Here is a 19,678-nt window from a genome sequence, read left to right on the forward strand (position 1 = left end):
TTTTAGGCGAAACGGCCAAGCGATGCCCGCTATCCTCTGCCACAACTGTGGCACAGCTGTGGCAGAGGAGACTGATGTTTGCCCATTGAATTCAATGGAGCTAGCAATACAGCCGGCTCCATTGAAAGCAATGGGCTGCCGGCGAGCACGGGATGAATTTTCGGGAAGGGCTTAAAAATATAAGCCCTTCCCTAAAGACCATCATAAAATGTGTAACAAAAAAAAAAAAAAAGTATACTCACCTTTTCCCTGCAGACGGAGTTCAGCTGCGTCCGGCCGGCAGTTCTCCTGAACTGCTCTGTGTAGTATTCAGCAGGCGGGGATTTAAAATCCCCACCTCCTGAATGGGCTGCCTCTGATTGGTCACAGCTCTCACCAATCAGAGGCAGCTCTCACTCACCCATTCATGAATTCATGAATGAGTGAGTGAGTGCTGCCTCTGATTGGCTGAGCGCAGGAACTAATCAGAGGCAGCTCTCAGCTGTCATTCAATAGCTGAGAGCTGCCTCTGATTAGTCCCTGTGCTCAGCCAATCAGAGGCAGCACTCACTCACCCATTCATGAATTCATGAATGGGTGAGTAAGAGCTGCCCCTGATTGGTGAGAGCTGTGACCAATCAGAGGCAGCCCATTCAGCAGGCGGGGATTTTAAATCCCTGCCTGCTGAATACTACACAGAGCAGTTCAGGAGAACTGCCGGCCGGACGCGGCTGAACTCCGTCTGCAGGGAAAAGGTGAGTATACTTTTTTTTTTTTTTTTTACACATTTTAGGATGGCTTTCAGGGAAGGGTTTATATTTTTAAGCCCTTCCCGAAAATTCATCCCGCGCTCGCCGGCAGCCCATTGCTTTTAATGGAGCCGGCAATTAAAGCTGTGGCAGAGGAGAACGATCTTTAAGTATATGTTCTCAACAGGGTCGGCGCTGCTGCCGCCGGCCCCATTGAGTGCATATATAGAACACAAGGAATCGCAGTACGCAGATAGGTGCGTTCTGCGATTCGTCGTGTCCTATAATTTATCGCACATCCGCATAAAAAGCGGACATGTGACCGATCCCATTGCGAAGCATTGGGTCTATATATGCGCGGATCGCATGCGCAAGTCACGCGAAAAAACGCCCGTCTGACCGAGGCCTAATGCATTAATGTTCAAGCTAAACTTTGCCATGTTTGTACTGTATGAGAAAACTTATATAATTATAAACATTAATTGACCTCAGTATTCTATTCACTAACAGTTCCTTACACTTTGCATTAACTGAAGTTCCTAATAAGTTAGTTAAAATTAAATCAAGTTCTCTTAACTTAACATGAACTTTCTACAAAAGTTTCCTTCATTTACTGCAGGCACAGTCCATATGGTATATTTTGCATTTGACATAAGTCAGGCATCATCTCTAGTGCAGATGCCTATTTATCTAAATTACTCTTACCCTTAAGCATATTTACAACATTTATCTAGCTAGGTTACATAAGGAGAATTTGATTTGTTTTTTCATTAGCTTGTTTATGATACATCTTTTTATATTCCTTGACATTTATTGTTCTCACTTTAAACTTCCATCTTTGAAGTGCAATGTTATACTTGGACTTCTGGCTTTTACATTTACTCCTGATGAATAATGTTTGCAGGATGATCCTTATAATGGCATTAAAATTGCAAAGCATAAATTAATGTAATTATTTTTAATACCTAATAAACTCACGTAATGATGTAAAAAATGCAAATATTGAAGTTATCACAAAATGAGGCACGTTTCTAAAGTGCTGCACCTCATATGCTGATCTGTGAAGTTTAAAACTAGAGATGAGCGAACGTACTCGGTAAGGCCGATTTCGCAATCGAGCACCGCGATTTTCGAGTACTTCACTACTCGGGTGAAAAGTACTCAGGGGCGCTGTGGGGCGGGGCGTGGCATGTCGGAGCGGGGGGTAGCAGCGGGGAACAGGTGGGAGCTCTCTCTCTCTCCCTCTCCCCCCCCCCCACTCCCCTCTGCAACCCCCCGCTCACCCTCAGCGCCCCCGAGTACTTTTCACCCGAGTACTGAAGTACTCGAAAATCGCGGTGCTCGATTGCGAAATCGACCTTACCGAGTACGTTCGCTCATCTCTATTTAAAACTTATTTATGTTTCTGTACCTATAATTTCTCTATTTAGAAGTTATGTCAACAAAGCTATTGTCATTTAATACGTGCAAGACAACCTTTTTATTAATTTGGACTATAGAGTAGCATACTAGCTCATCTTGTATCTTAAGTGGTCTTCAACTCACATTGTAATATTGGCTATGAACTAGTAAATCAGAGGTCATGGTCAATGTTTGGCAATTATGTGACCATTTTTACAGAAGTGGGAGTATTTTTACAAAAGCACAGCTTTATTGATTGTCACCTTTGCATCAGACTCATACATTTTCATTAGCTTCTCATGGTTCACAAGAGATATAACAATCATTATCTCTGCAGATGTTACACTATTAATTTACAGCTCATTCACAAGGACATATTTTTGGTCTGCATTAGGTACATATTTTTAGGCGTGTAATATGGACAACATAAATCTCATTCATTTGCATTGGGTTATTCAGATGTGCCATTTTTATATCCATATTTTATGAGCATAAATTAAAAAAATTACAGCATGTCCTTTTTTTGCTCCACATTCACAGATCAAAATCAACCATTAAAGTCTATGGGATCATGTAAAAAGACAGCAAATATGCAGTTGCATGCATTTTCACAGTGTTTTTATGCATGTTGGCAGGTGACAGTGTTTTAAAAAATAGGGACATTAATTGTACTTGTTTTTTTTTTACACATGTGAAAAACGCAGTGAATACGCACGAAAAAACCCATATGCACCAGATATGCATAAATATTGCTACATTTATACAGATCCTATTCACCCTGTCTGCACAAATGTAATAGTGTTATTGCTAAAAGGGAAAATATGCACTCATGATTGGACATCCTTCACATCAAACATAAACCAAACATCCTATCACCAAATTCAAAAGGGGTTACACCAAACATAAACTGAATATGCGAGCAACAAAGGGCAAACAGGGACATCAGACCCTACACCACACCAGGTGGCCAAATACTTACCAATGTACTAACACAACAAGGCAAATGGGAATATCAATAAGTATGAGGTATTGGTTAATATTTTGGCCAAAATACTTAAGCCCACATCAAAGGTCCTCATTATCTTGTGAGTCCCTGCACTAACAAGACAACTAAACCACAGAAAAGGGAGCCTTGCCTACAAGCAGGGGGATCGTTCCAATAAGAATGGCCCCGCACTAGAACCTAGGGAATACCTCCCCACTCAAGATAGGAATAGGTAGGAACATCAGACTAAGACATAATACACAACAGACACAGGAGGAATTCAAATTTACAACATAAAGCACACCAGGTGTCACACCTACAGACATACACTGGACAAGACATTTTATACACCAAACATCTGCTGACCTACAGACAGACACTGAACAAGTCATTGTTCATTTATACCAGGTGTCTGCAAACATACAGACAGACTCTAAGCAAGTCATTGTTCACACCAGGTCTCTTTACACCTACAGACATACACTGGACAAGACATTGTTCACACCAAACATCTGTAAACCTACAGAAAGACACTAAACAAATCATTGTTCACACCAGGTGTCTTTACAACTGCAGACACAGGTAAATCCCACCCAGAACCTCATGCATGCATGCATACATACGCAGAAACAATGTAGTGTACCTTCTCTAGTGATCATAATTGCTATATCTGTACTACTTTGTCAGCATGTTGTTGTATCACAAGAAAAGTGGCAGTTGTTGTCAATCAGTCGCTGACAAGCTAATTTACAGCTGACAAGAAATATGACTGCTTTCATGCCTACTTTTTAAAAAATTGGCATTATTACAAAGCATTACAATTTTACTATCCCTGTACGTAGAACAAACATTTGGCTTCTGCACTAACTTCTGATTTACCAATATAAAGCCATTTTTTAATTCCAGCCAATTTATGTTTATATTATAAAGGCAATGAAAATACAATTTTCATATCAATAATTGAAATAATTTTAAAATCTGCTAAAAAGGTGTCTTAAAAATGTAAGCAATTATACCAAACTAAATATGGACATAAGATAACTGCGGGCTAAAAATATATTTTTTTGGCTGGCGCCTTATCTAACATGTACTCAGTAGATCTTTTCAATGTGCAAAACCAAATAAGGAATTAGCCAATAAAAACACTTCTGCTTCATACATATCAATTTACTGTACCTCCCGTTTTAACATAGGCATGTGATCTTTTTACGCTTACAAACCACTTCAAATATGACAGGTAGTATTCCGCTACACTGAATATTGATAGCTGAAGTGGGGCTGCTGGCTGGATTGCTTTGATTCATTTATAGAGGTCAGAGGGTTATGATCCAAAGAGCTTTTGAAGTATGCTAACTCCCAGCATGAAATATTAACCTTGTGATAGTCGTTTAACAATATCACATCCCTCCCATTTCGGTCTCCTTCTATGTAATGTTTAACAATATATGGTTCACTGCTTCCGTATACCCTAAGATGAGGCAAGCATTAGATGTTTCATGCTTTTCAAGATAATTAAAGCTGGCTGTCTCTGAGTGTCTCTTCTCTGTTATTCTCTTTTTAAATGCTCTAATAAATCTACTCATTATGTTCAGTTGTTCTAGTTTTTCTTCATTTATGCTACTTTAATCCATTGCTGATGTGACTTCTTTGAAAGTTTGCCTTGAAGTTAAATGCTCTTTGATATTTCATTTAAAAAAATGTAATTATTGAAACAGAGAAATGGATGTGTCCATTATAAGTCAATGGAGTCCATTGAGATCTATGAGGCTATGTAACAAAACGGATCAGAGTAGATCCATTATTTCTGTGAAGGTTTGCAAAACACTCATTTTAGGAATAGAGCCTATCCTTCATGTTAACTGCCAATGATATACCTTTGAATTTCTAAATTTTTATTAATGTCATGTCATCCATAGAGCCAATAGTTTATAATAGTATTTGAAGCTGCTATCGACTATGAAGCCACATATAGGGAGCATAAGAACTACAAGTGGTTCTCTAGCCACTGGTTGGGTTACACTGCTCTACAATAGCAATGACAATCATTGTATAAAGGCATACAATAATAAACAAGAGAGATACAATCGCTTTCACCTTGTGATAGAAAACATTCTAATCTAAATTCTGAAAATATTTTCATCACCTGCTTAAGATCTTATAAGATATTCTAAATTTTAAGTTAACATTATTTTTATTCATATCCACTGGAGAGTTGAATGGCACCGTGAATGCTGTCAGATCATTAAATTTAGATACACCCATATCATATTTGGAAATACACATTAGGAGTGTAAAATTATTTTATTGTAACATTTTATTAGCCTATATTGTTTCATTTGTATGGGTTTCAGGGCTATATTCCCTTTGAAGCTGCAGCAATGAAAAATCTCTTCTGTCAGTAATTCATTATTAAAAGCTCCTGGCATTTTGAACAATAGTTTCAAATCTGTCCCATGAAAAAGGAGCTTTTGACAAACTACAAGACCAGAAGGACTTGGCTGACACAGAGAATGCTCACATTAAAAGAAGCAGTAAAGAATAAAGATATGAATAACTTCTTCTCATCCTTTACATGAACTAAAGAGAAAAACATAAATAAAAAACTGAATAAAAAGGACATAGATGTATGTTAGAAGCGATGTTCAAAGCTGTTCAAGGCCATTTTTTGTATTTATAGTTTTTGTAATGTAGTTTTTGTCCAATGCACTAATGTGCATGATCGCAATGCCAAACTTTAGTAGTTAGATTTTCTTAAGTAGAAAATGTTTTCCCTACATACTAGATGCATTTCAGAGAGTAAGCACTGACAGAGCAAATGAGCACATGGACTGATATGTCACCCGTTCATCTCTTCTAAAATACATGAATGTATGGATTGTACATGTTATTTATCCCCTGGTACTTTAAAGTTACTGCAGCACCTAGAGCCATTTCCTCCTTTTTGTGTCTATATTTGAGATTTGAAAATAAATCCCTGTAGACTGTGACATTTGAAGCAGAAAACATTGCTTGAAGACCTATTGCTGTTCTTTGTAGCATTTCCTAAGTCAACATATATTATCTGCAGCACTTGGTGACACAATTACTGTACATTGCAAGGCTTCCTTGTACAATAATTATTTACCATGATACAAGCTATATTCTAGCTACAGGGTGAGAACAAAAACAAAATTGATGTCGTCTTATGCTAGTGTAATAATAGGGATTATGATATTTATAGAATAATAATAATAATGAGCTTGTCTAATTTACAAAGCTATTAACTAGGCAACTTTAATAGAACACTGCCCAACAATGATTTTGTTTCGGGGCTCAAAATTAGCATATTCTTATGTATTTCCATCTGCTAAATTCAAAAATCACCATACAAATGACCGATTAGCTCTTGCTTTGGAGATACAGTGACATGTCATTTTTTTGAGTGTACATTTTTATTTTGTGGGAATTTTTTTTTGGGGGTGGGGTGGGGGGAGTTGTCACATCTCTCAACCGAGATACCACAACATTCTCCATATGTTTGTAGGTTATAAACATAATAAATGTTGCTATGATTGAATTTCATACTGTTTTTCTTTTTTTTTCGAATTTCTGGTTTTGGAATGCTTTTGAAGTGTAAAATTTGCAATATGAAAATGCCACAAAAATGTGTCAATTTAGTGAACAGTTTTTGTTACATTTGTGGTGAAATAACATGAAGATTGCCTATCATCATTATTTTGATATGAAGTCATGGGCTCTACATATATGTTGCAACTCTTGTTCAGTTAAACTACGAGAATGGCTGAAAAAAAATCTACGGCTTTTGCTGTGCCCATGCTTTGGCGAGAGCCTACAAACCAAACAGATGACTGCTATTTCTGCTTGACTCCGCCTATAAAGGTAGGATTGTCAATGAAGAAAACAGGAACAGTTCAATACCCAAATCTTCCATCTGCTACTTGACCTATTCCACATTCAGATAGTTTACCAGTTCCTACTCTATCCCAACAATATGAGCTTGAAGTAGAAAATGAAGAAAGTGTGGAAAAAGAAGAACCCAACAAGCCTTCCACATCCCATGACTCTGTCTTTGCGGTAAAAGATGATACACCAGACAGACTGAGTCAAGAGGAATTGAGTGATCTCATTCGAGACCTTGACTTGTCAAAGGGGAAGGTGGAACTTCTAGGGTCAAAGCTACAGCGATAGAATCTTCTCCAACATGATGTGAGGGTCTCACAGTAGATAGAACGTCAGAGGGATCTGCCTCCTGTTTTTGAGAAGAAAAACAATCTGGTTGTTTGCTGCGACATTACGAGAGGCTGCTGATAAGTCTTTGGCTTTGTGTTCTTTTTTTGTTTCTATAGTAACGAATGTTACATCACATGAAAACCTTATGTGTCTAATACATGTTTTCAAAATTTTGTGTTTGTAGCTCATGGCAACAGTTATCTAGGCACGCGGGAAAACAAAATGGCAGAGTCTAAGGCAATATTCACAGCAAATGAGAGCAGATGAGTGATAAAATTCTTGTTTCTGCAAGGAAAGTCCGCGAAGGATATACATGGTGATATGTCGCAGACATTGGGGGATCAATGCCCTTCACATTCTACAGTTAAGAACTGGGTTGCCAAATTTAAAATGGGCCACTTCAGCACCAATGATGAGGAATGTCCTGGACGACCGAGAGAGGTTGTTGTTCTGGAGATCGTCAATACTGTGCACAACCTCATACTGGAGAATCGTCGAATGAATAGCAGACATCATGTTTGTGCCATTATCCATGAACATTTGAACATGAAGAAGCTATCTGCAAAGTGGGTCCCCAAATGTTTGACAGCAGATCAGAAAAGCATGCGAGTGAAAACTTTCCGGTCCATTTGTCAGCATTTCCAGACTTATAAGAACTTCCTTGCTCGACTGGTCACTATGGATGAGACCTGGATTTATTTGTATGGCCCTGAAACCAAGAAGCAGTCAAAAGAGTGGAGGCACAGTGCTTCTCCTCGCCCAAAGAAGTTCAGGGTGCAAAAATCAGCCACTAAGGTGATGGCATCTGTGTTTTGGGATAAGGAGGGTGTGGTGCTAGTGGACTACCTTTAAAATGGTTCCACCATCAATGCAAGGTATTACATTGAACTTATGGACCAATTGAAGGTAGCTCTGAAGGCCAAAAGGCATGGCAAGCTGTCCAATGGAATCTTGTTCCTGAAAGACAAAGCCTCCGCTCACACTGCACAAGCGACCATGGCAAAACTGGTGGAGCTAGGCTTCCAGCTGGTTAACCACCCACCTTATTCACCAGATCTAGCTTTCTCACACTATCGTCTGTTTCCAAACCTCAAGAAACACCTCAAGGGCACCAAATTTCACACCATTTCTGATGCCATGGCTGCTACGGATGACTGGTTTGAGGCACAACCAAAATCCTTCTTTTTGCAAGGCTTACAGAACTTAGAATACCGATGTAAGAAGTGTGTTGACATCAGTTGAGAGTATGTGAAATAAATGTATAGTTTCATCTTCCTATCTCATTTCTTTCTGGGTAAAGCCAAAGACTTATCAGCAGCCCCTTCTAATGGCTTGATGAAATGTTTGAATTTGAACCATGATCCAACTGAAGGGAGGATATTCATAGACTCCTCCAAGCATAGTTTGAAAGCTGTATCACTTCACAACAGCAACCGTCTCCCTTCTATTCCTGTTGGCTTACATGAAGGAGACTTATGCAAACATGACAGTCCTCCTTGACTCAATCAAATATGCTGAACACAAGTTGAAAATCTGTGGCGATCTAAAAGTCATCATTGTACTCTTAGGAATGCAACTAGGGTACACTAAATGCTGTTGCTTTTTATGTATGTGGGGCAGTAGGGATAACAAATCACATTACATTCAAGCGGACTGGCCTGCAAGATATCTTGACTCTACCGAGAAAAATGTAATTGTCAAGCCTCTCGTGGACCCAAAAGATGTTCTTCTTCCACCCCTTCATATAAAGCTGGGTTTAATGAAAAATTTTGTCAAAGATATGAACCAGGAAGGGCAGGTATTTAAGTACTTAAGAGACAAATTTCCTAGACTGAGTGATGCAAAGGTTAAGGAAGGTATTTTTGTTGGGCCACAAATTCGACAACTTGTAAAGGATCCTGCATTTGACCAAGTTTTGGAGGGAAAAGAAAGCTTGGCAAGACTTAAAGGGAGTTATTTGTGGATTTTTAGGCAACAAAAGAGATGATAACTACACACGTTGGTGACAGTACTTCTGGAAAAATACCATCAACTCGGATGCAACATGTCCCTTAAGATCCATTTTCCCCACTCCCATCTAAACTTTTTTCCTCCTAGTTGTGGAGCTGTCAGTGATGAACACAGAGAAAGATTCCACCAGGATATTTATGTAATGGAACAAAGATATCAGGTCCGTTGGAATGAAGCAATGCTTGCGGATTACTGCTGGCCCTTGTGTAGGGATGCTCCAAAACTCGCTTACAGGAGGCAAGCCAAAAGAAAACAATCTCATGAAGTCACCACATGATTCTCTTCACACTGAACCACCTGCCAGGAATTCTTTCATTAATTTAGAACTCTTAGAATGTAACTGTCATTAAAAAAAAATTTCAAATGCACTTTCAATGTTGTTAGCATATGAAATTAAAATGCATCATTTTCTCTCAATCCGTTAAAATAACATACTTCCACCTATTGTATATCGTAGAAACTAGAGCTAATAACAATTTTTCTTTGCTATATTCATTTTTCTCACCCCAAAATTAGTAAGATTTGACTCATGAAGTTAAGGAAACATTCCAAAATATTTTTTTTGTTGGCCAATGAAATCAGAATTTCTTTTATAATATACAGTATGATATAGAGAATTTAAGCGGAAATCTGGAGTGGGTCTTGTGTCCATCCACCCTCAAGACCCCAAGAAACGGAACAAATACAATGTAATAAAAAAAATAAAAATAATGGGAAATGCACACTTCAATGCTTGGCTGTGCTATCATATTCCACAGAGTCATGACTAGAAGTGTTTATAGCAAATATTCTCAACGTGAATGGTAAAACTGCCTCAACAGCAAGAATCATGCATGTCAGCTGACACCTTTGATTTCTGTTACTAAAGTAGTTGGTTGTTTCCCCTGATAACCCTATAAGCACGCAAGTCAAACATATATTTTTTTCTATAGTAAAAAGGAGGATAATCAGAGAGCTATATCCCACAACAACTTCCCTCCTGTGAAAACAAAGGATTAGGCATGTTGATATCCAATATGCTCAATCCTTCTTTTCCCTTTTTTTTAACCTGCTGTCAAGCGAAAGTTATTTGGTCCCCTTCTACATAAGTATCACAAGTATACAAATTGCCTGTGGAAGCAAGGAATCACTATGGGATGGATTTAATGCATTGCAATCTATTTATTGTTTTATTTACATATAAACTGTATTATACTAGAATTGATATAGCAAACAATCTAATATTATAGTAGCAGAAACCTCAGCTCCTGGGAACATGTCTGCTGGCGCCATTTCAAAATGAAGTTGTTGTAGTTACCACATGCACATAAGCTTCACTATTTGTTAATTGAGAAAGTGGCAGTGGAGCCCAAAAATGCGTTGTGTGCCAAGAGTTTGAATAAACTTTTCATTGCTTATCATATCAGCAGGACTTTTTCTAAGCCATACCCCACTGATGTTTGCAGTAACTTGTTTGGATTATTGACAGCTACACCATTAAAATAAGATCATTGGTGAATCCTACTGAAATCAGTAAATTGTAAAAGTTTTGTCTTTTGCAGACGCACACTAAGCTGCAGCAGACTTTTTTTTACAGAGCCTGAAATACCTTACTAAATAATGAAATGAATTAACTATTTTAGCTGGAGTTTTTTTTAATAGTGATGACATCCCTTTGCACAATTTTTATTTCATTGCATGAATTTATGGCTGGCCATAAGAGAAACATCAGCAGAACATTAGCATTGGAAAAGATAAATGTGTGATCAACATGCCAAATCCTTTATTTTAGCAGGGCAGAAGCCACTTCCATAGGTGCCTTGTAATATATTATTCTCTTATTCCCACTGAAATAATATTCACACTCAGCAGAATGTGCACATTTAGGGCTCATTTGGATAAGCATATTTATGTGCGTACAATCGTGCACACATAACCACGAGTCTATTAGAACCATTGGTTTCCTATGATGTGTTTACACGTCCATGTTTTACAGGCGTGCAAATGCGCGCACCTGCAAAAGATAGGACATGCGTGCACATAGGTCCATGCCGTTCATCAATATTCCCCGTTGGGAGTCCTCTCATCACTGAGCCCTGTGGCAGCACTGTCACAGTGTTCAGTAATGACGGCACTTCCTGTTGGGAGTAAAGAATCCCCTGCCACAGCTGTCACAGCTGTGCTAGCTGTGGCAGAGGATTGCGCTGTTCTCCCATTGCTTTCAATGTGGCCGCCGCTGCCAGCAACCCCTGCAGTGATTTTCGGGGACGGGCTTTAATTAAAAGCCCTTCCCTGAAACTCATCCCTGGCTTGTGTAAAAAAATAAAAATATATATATACTCACCTCTCTGCCACTGTTGGGATTCAGAGCGTCTAGCCGCTTGATCCCACTTCCCTGCTCTGAAGCTCTTTCAGCCAGCAGGGATTTAAAATCCCCGCCGGCTGAAAGGGCTGTGTCTGATTGGCTGCATGCTCAGCCAATCACAGGCAGCACTCAGCCATTCTTTGAATGACAGTTGAGCGCTGCCTGTGATTGGTCACAGCACTCAGCCAGTCCCAGGCAGCACTCAGCCATTCATTCAATTATGGGGTTGCCGGCAGCAAGCAATGGGAGAACAACCCAATGTCCACTTAGACACAATGTCCACTTGCATGTATGGATTCCACTGCTGAATCCATGCGTACATGTGGACATGGGGAGGAAAAGACATTTTCATAGCTCCCTGGATCCAACACGGGTCTTCTCCGTCACGGCTGGATCTTCTTTCTTCAGCACAGCGAATGTGTCCGGGTGCATCGGCTGACGCGCCCGGTGCATGTGAGGTGCTCTTTATTTTTTTTCAAATCTCCTGCTTTCCCGCGGATCCGTGGACCATCCACTGTGACAGCTGTGCGTGGTCCGCGGATCAGACAGTTTCCATTGACTTCAATGGAAGCTGTCCATGCGGGATCCGCAGGAAAATGGAGCATGCTGCAATTTTTTCCCGCGAGTGCAATCCAGATCCGCATGCTTTTTACTTTTCTGCGAATGCTAATGACTCCCTATGGCTGGCTTGATTTGCTGATTCCACAATTCAAATCCACCCGTGAACATTGGGTCTTAGAGTTTCTTTATATACCACATTTTTGTTTTCCCATCCAGGGAGAAGAGATAAAAGTTACTTTTATATCTTACTTGAAATAGAAAGTGCCTTTGTTGCCCATAGCAAACCAATCACAGCTGAGCTTTCTCATAGTGCTATTACATAATGAAAAGAGCTTTGTGGTTGGTTGTTTTGGACAACAAAGACAGTTTTTGTTTTAGATACTGTCATAAATGTGCTCCAATGTATATAAAAAATATGTAAATTGCAAATGTAAAAATTAAATTTTGTAACATGCATGCATATAAATATCAATTTAAATAAAACAAAGATTTAAATGTAGTGGTTGAATCATTTAACAGTTTTCATATGCAGCATTCATGTTGTTATTGAAACTACAAATTTCAGGATATCCTTGCACACAAATATTATTACTTTGGAAATACCAAACAGATTTTGCTGAAACACAACCCATAATATAGCCCAAACATTTAGCTATATGATAAAGAAAACTACATGAAAATCAAACCAGTGGTTCTCAATTGGATCCCAGGAAGATGAAATCTTGAACCAACTTGACTTCTTTGTTGTTGATTTTTATGTTCACTTTACCATTGCTTATTGTAGTCATGGCTTTCACTTTCTTGTTGCTGAGGTACAGTCTTATGTGTCCACTTTCCTTTTGCACTTGTTGGATAAGGCATTCTAGGTCCTTTTCACTTTTCGCAACCAGGGTTGAGTCATCTGTGTATCGAAGGTTGTTGACGATTCTGCCACCAATTTTTAACTCTGATTTCTAATTTGTCCAAGTTGTATCACCTCATGATCGTTTCTGTGTAGAGATTGAAAAGGACTAGTGATAGAATGCAGCCTTGCGATACATCTTTCTCAATTTGGAACTAATCGGTGTTTCCATAAGCTGTCCTGACTATTGTTTCTTGGTTGTTGTAAAGCAACCTTATAAGCTGTTCAATATGTTCTTGGACATCCATTTGCTTCAGACACATCCAAAGCCTGTCATGCTTGACACAATCAAATGCTTTGCTGTAGTCGATGAAACACATATACTCATTCTTTTGATACTCCCAGGTCTTCTCCATGATCCAGCAGAGGTTTGAGATTTGGCCTCTAGTGCTGCATCGTTTGCAGAAGCCAGCGTGAATGTCCAGCAGTTCCCGTTACACAATTGTCGCAATGTGCTTTTGTATCATCTTTAGAAGAATTTTGCTCACGTGAGGTATGCAGGCGATGGTGTGGTAATTGGAATATACTTGAGCATCACCTTTTTTTAGAAGTGTGATGAAGACAGATCTTGCCCAGTCTTTGGGCCACGATTCGGAGCTCCAGATCCTTTGACATAGGTCAGTTAGGATCTTGACTGACACTCGTTTGAGCAGCTCAGCTGGTATGTGATCAATGTCCAGAGCTTTCCTGTCTTGTAGTTTTTTCAGGGCCCATGTGATTTGATCTTTTTCTTGTAATAATTTGCCATCCCGGTCATTGATGGTTGTTGCCGTACTTGGTGCAAATGTTGCCTAGGTCTGCTTCACATAGGCAAAAAGAGCTCGGGTGTGGCCTTGCTGGTTTGCTTCTTTCAGTTTCGTGCATTGGTCACTCCAGTAGCGCTCCTTGTCTCACTTTAGTTTTCTTTGAAATTTCGCATTAGCTGTCTGAATTCAACAATGGTGCCCACAGCTATAGCTGCTTAGTGCTTGTTGACAATTCTGATGGATTCATTTGATAGCCATAGCAGATTTTTTGGGGATGGTTTGTTCAGCTGTATTCCGTGTGATGGATTTGAACTCCTCACATAGTTCGTCAGGTTATTTTCCGATGGTGCTGAGCACTTCAAATCTGTAATTTACCTTGACTGTTTATCGTGAAGGGATGTTGTCTACATGGAAATACTATAGTTTTGTTAAAATGTTATTGTCAGAGGACCAAAAATAACTAACTGTAATCAATTATTAATCCAAACAAGTCACAGAATCTTCAAGTATTAAAACCCCATAACCGTAACCTCTCACCCTGTTTATTTGGATTAGTCCTAACAATTAAAAACTTATTTACCTCTTAAAAAACTGCAAGACAACAATAGTGAGTCGACCGAGCTGACATCTCCCTCCCATTTGAGAGAGTGCCGGATACGGACGACTATTGTTTATCAACAACAGTGACACGAAACAATAAAAAATAATTTTGGTCGAAAAACATACTCCTTTTACATAAAAAGGAAAAGTGGATGAAACAGTATTCCACACAAGTCCTGATTTCATTTCTCACATACTATAAGTGGGAACTGTCTTTTGTTTCTAAATTTTCATTACTATGAAGTGTTGTTCCTTGAGTTTTTGGGGAAATTGTAATTGTTATTATTAAAAGTTATGTTTTATAGTCCAATCAGTGAACAGGTTTTGTATATTTTTGGATTACTCTTGCCCCAGTGAAATTTATGTTTAATGCATGATTAGTCTATGTTAACAAACCTTGATAAATGGCTTTAAATCCCGGCGAGCCAATGCTGTCATCTGATTGCAAGTGGAGCCACATTTGATTGCTCATGCTGACAATTAGATCTGGTACACTAGAACCTGTAAGCCTGGACAAAACATAACAAGGTATCGGTTAACATGATTTGCTGCAATAGCTATTTATGAAAATAATAAAATAACAGTACAATATTTATAGCAGGAAATAACCTATGATTATAATCAGTCCATTGAGGAAACCATGAATATGACAATTATAAATTAAAGAAACAGTGATCTGTTGGGTCTTTTTGGCAACCAGTGTTTTTGGAGATAGTTGAACTAGAATTTTAATATAAATGCTGGTAATCAAAATTTGGTTGCTCGTGCTGCCAATTAGATCTAGTACACTAGAGCCTGTAAGCCTGGACAAAAACATATAGCAAGGTATTGGAAAAATTTATTTTTTGCAATAGCAATTAATATAAGCAACAAAATAATACAATTAAACATTGTATGTTACAGCCTAATTGCATGTCAGATCTAATTGTTTGTTAGCCAGAAGAGATGATCCATATATCATCCTAATCATTTAGATCTATGTTACACTTTAAATGATCTTGGTATGTCATGGCATCATCGAATAAGGAAGTAATGCATGATTCAGAAATTTAAAGAACTCCACATATAGAGTATATGCACTGCCGCTCTAAATTCTGTACTAGACATAACAGCTGCATTAGCATTACTGGAGTGTTTCTTTCATTTCTGTGAGCTACTACAGTTACCAGATTGACATAGATTAGCATGGAGACAAAATGTACAAATATATTAAATTACTGTCATCATTTATGAACAGTTATTGAACATAATATCTTGCGCACATATGATTACTCATTTGTTACAAAAAGCATAACTTACACATATAATACTGATCGGGTGTCTCCTACTTTTCCACCATCTCCTATAGTCAAAGTGTCATAGCCTCTCTCTAGCTCAAATACTTCAAAAGAAATCTTGATAACCTGTTGAAATATAAATACAATGCCACATAGTTAGGAGCGGCTCATTGTATATCATATAAATGTGATATTTTCTCAACCCAGGATTGACAAAAACAACATGATTCAGACTATTTCGTGGACTGCGGACTAAAGTATGGCAGTATTAACTTTTCGCTAAATATTAATGGAAGCCATAGGTATAGTGTGAAGTATTGTAGAAAATGTTTTCCAAATACAATGTATAAAGATAACATTGACATTACCACATTTTGGAGTTGTTCTGTTATAGTGAAAAAGAAATCAAGTTTTATACATAAGATATAAAAAAAAAAGAGATTAAGGCATTGGACATTTTTGGTAAATTAATTATGCCACTCTGCTGATGATATTTCTGGATTTGGTTGGATCATGGGAGAAAAATTCTGCAAATCAAAGGTAATTTATTATACAAAGTAATCTTATGGCTATACACATGTGTTTATATATATATATATATATATATATATATATATATATATATATATAAATAGGATGTATGTATGTGTGTATGTGCCACCATAACTCATAAATGCCTGGAGCAATTTCAACTAAACTTGGTACATTTATAACTCATCCCATGGGGACAAATTTGGGGGGATAAGACAGCCCCACTACCCATGGGGGGTAGTGGGAGTGGAATGCCGAAATTGCACCTGAACGGATGGTTTTATTTCACAGTCTTAGATTATACAGATGACCTCCTCCTCATCATACACTAATCTATTACACAGACGACCTTCTTCTTCTCAAATACTAATAGATTACACAGACCTCCTCCTCCTCAGACAATATCTTACACAGACGACCTCCTCCTCGTCATACACTAATCTATTACACATAACAACCTTCTCCTCCTCAAATACTAATAGATTATATATAGATTATATACTTACTAATATAAGAAAAAGCATAAAAAAGGGTTTTTTTAACTTTTTTTTTTCCTTTTTATTCATTTTTATTATCTTTTTTTACACAATTTGCATCCCCCTGGGGGACTTACAACACTGCACTGATGATCGCTGTGATAAGGTATGGCAGGGCTACTGCCCTGCCATGCCTTATCGCTTATACAGCGATTACAGGCAATGGCAATACAGGACGCCAGTGTCTCCCTCTGTGAACCCTTCTTATGCCACGATCTACATAGATTGCGGCAGGAAGGGGTTAACAGTGGGGGGGCGCATCTCCAATGCACCCCTCTGTTGCAGCCGGAGGCTGGCTATGACTGACAGCTGGCTCCCGCTGCGGGATAGCGCGAGATCATTAGTGATCTTGTGCTATCCATAGGACGTAAGTTTACGCCTTGTTGCGGGAAGTACCACACTGCCAGGACGTAACCTTACGCCCTGGAGCGGAAAGGGGTTAAAGTATGTGGAGTACAGTAAAATGTAATTCCTTGCAAAGAGGGAGCCTGTCACTATTATATGCTGCCCGTGGTTGGGACTGCATGAATCTGCTGGCAGGTTACTTTAAATACATTTTACATAAAACACTTCAACCGCCCTCTTTACATAGACTGACACACATTTTAAAAAAATTAAAATACTATTGTAGACCGCCATTCATCATTCCGAAATATTCTTACACATATTTGTGGGCCTAATTAAGAACCTGTAATATTTCTTAATACTAGGGGCAATAAACAATTAATTTCAATTTTATCTTAATTAGGATTGAAACCGACAAAATAGATTATAAAATTCTTGTTATATTTTCATTGTATTATTACTTTTTTTTATTGTCATAAATAGTTACAAATATTGTCAAAAAGATTCATTAGCAAATTCATGCCAGCTGTTATATTGAAACTGCATAATAAAAGGTCTGCTGAGAAAAGATCAACTTTTCACTTAAGCAACTGAGTGCACTGCACGTATTTGATATGTTTCAGAGTACCTGTTGCTTACTGTATGCAATTTTAACAAGAAAGGTTTTGTTCCAGGAATATTATTGTAAGTGGGAATGTATCCAGGAAAAAAATATATTAAAAATAAGACATTTTTAACTGTGTATGATGCTGATTGCTTAAAAAAAATGACATTGTGTTAGCATTCCAGTTTTCATTTCCAATTCAAGGAATATTTTTTTTTAATTATAAATGTTGAAATTTGATATAAAGGGGTTAATCTTTATGGACATCTGTTATAACTTATTTTGTTAGAAAGGTGGTTAAATAAGCAGATAACATGATGTCCTGCTGCTGAGATATCCTGTAGTCAGCGGTAACCTGTGGGAGAACTTGATAGCAAATGTTCAATACCTCTGCAGCACCAGCACAGAAGACATGAAACATTACACGGCTTACAAAGCATAGTTTCATAGTGGATTCATACAAGGCATAATTTTGCACACTCTAGCTGATAACTGTACTGTAGGTCTGGAGCAGGGTACCCCCTTCCTCTCAAATAAAGGGGTTAGCCAGTTGTAAACTATTGATGGCTTGATCTCAGGATGTAGGTCATCAATAGTAGAGGGTCAGCAAATGATGGGGGTCCACCAAGCTGGTGTGCTTGTGCGTTGAGCTAATTTCTACAGGAAGCAATCAGTCTGTGGACTCTGTGGGTGTATGAAGCTGGAACCAGCACGTTTGCTGAACTCTAGGGGTGAACCTCTTCAAAATTGGGGGCAAGAACCTGGAGGCAGCCCTCTGAAAAAAAAATTGTTTTTACAGAGCCTTTTGGCCCTCTGAAGAAATGCCTGTTCAGCTTGCTGACATGCTGGTTTAGGAGGAGGAGGAAGATCAGAGAAAGATAGACCAAGCTACTTCTACCCTTTTTTGGGGTGATAGAGAGTGCATGGTTTTCCAGTTCCAGCTTAAAGATAATTTATGTTAAGCTGCTTTCCAGCAGTGGGGAAGAGAAGTTTGGGGAAATCCAGCCTTTGTTCATCTTAATAAGTGTAAGCCTATCGGCGCTGTCAGTTGACAGGCGGGTATGCTTATCCGTGATAATCCCACCAGCAGCACTAAACACCCTTTCTGATAACACAGCAGCGGCAGGACAGGCCAGCACCTCCAAGGCTTACAGCGCAAGTTTGTGCCACGTGTCCAGCTTTGACACCCAATAGTTGTATGGAGCAGAGGGATCTTTTACACTATTCCCTCCTACTCAGCCTAGACTGGGGAGTGGTGACACAGTCTGGCTGGGGTGCCATAAAACTGGCAAAGGCCTTGGAGAGTGTTCCCCTTCCTGCGCTGGACACGCTGCCTGTTCCCCTAGTCTCCCCTGCTAGTTGGCCCACTGAACTACGCCCTCTACTGCTAGTATTGTCAGATGGGAAGTTTACTATCAGCTTTTCCACCAGGGCCTTATGGTATTGCATCACTCTCGTACTCTTTTCCTCTTCGGGAATGAGAGTGGAAGGGTTCTCCTTATACCATGGGTCGAGAAGGGTGAACACCCAGTAATCCGTGTTGGCCAGAATGTGTCTAATGCGAGGGTCACGGGTAAGGCAGCTTAACATTAAGTCAGCCATGTGAGCCAGATTCCCAGTACGAAACACATCGCTGTCCTCACTAGGAGAATGACTCTCAGTCTCCTCCTCCACCTCCTCCTCTTCAGTCCATACACGCTGAATAGATGTGAAAGAAGTAGCATGGGTACTCTCTGCAGTGTGGGTAGCAGTCTCTTCCCCCTCCTCCTCCTCCTCCAATATGCACTGAGAAACAGACGTGAGGGTGGTCTGGCTATCAAGTGACGTATTGTCATCCCCCATCTCCTGTTCTATCTGCAAAGTGTTGGCCTTAATGCTT

General features: G+C 39.0%; 1 protein-coding gene across 1 annotated transcript in view; it reads right to left on the minus strand.

Moving 5' to 3' along the window:
• The window catches only part of CSMD1 (CUB and Sushi multiple domains 1), a 1,401,348-nt gene that overhangs the window by 537,873 nt on the left and 843,797 nt on the right, over positions 1-19,678 (minus strand). Inside the window, exons 11-12 of the mRNA XM_066607269.1 lie at positions 15,806-15,909; positions 14,903-15,015 (exon numbers count right to left, since the gene is read on the minus strand). Of these exons, the coding sequence (XP_066463366.1) occupies positions 14,903-15,015; positions 15,806-15,909 (217 nt within the window). The remainder of the gene's footprint in view (positions 1-14,902; positions 15,016-15,805; positions 15,910-19,678) is intronic.

This window comes from Eleutherodactylus coqui, chromosome 1, assembly GCF_035609145.1.
Source record: "Eleutherodactylus coqui strain aEleCoq1 chromosome 1, aEleCoq1.hap1, whole genome shotgun sequence".
NCBI lineage: Eukaryota > Metazoa > Chordata > Amphibia > Anura > Eleutherodactylidae > Eleutherodactylus > Eleutherodactylus coqui.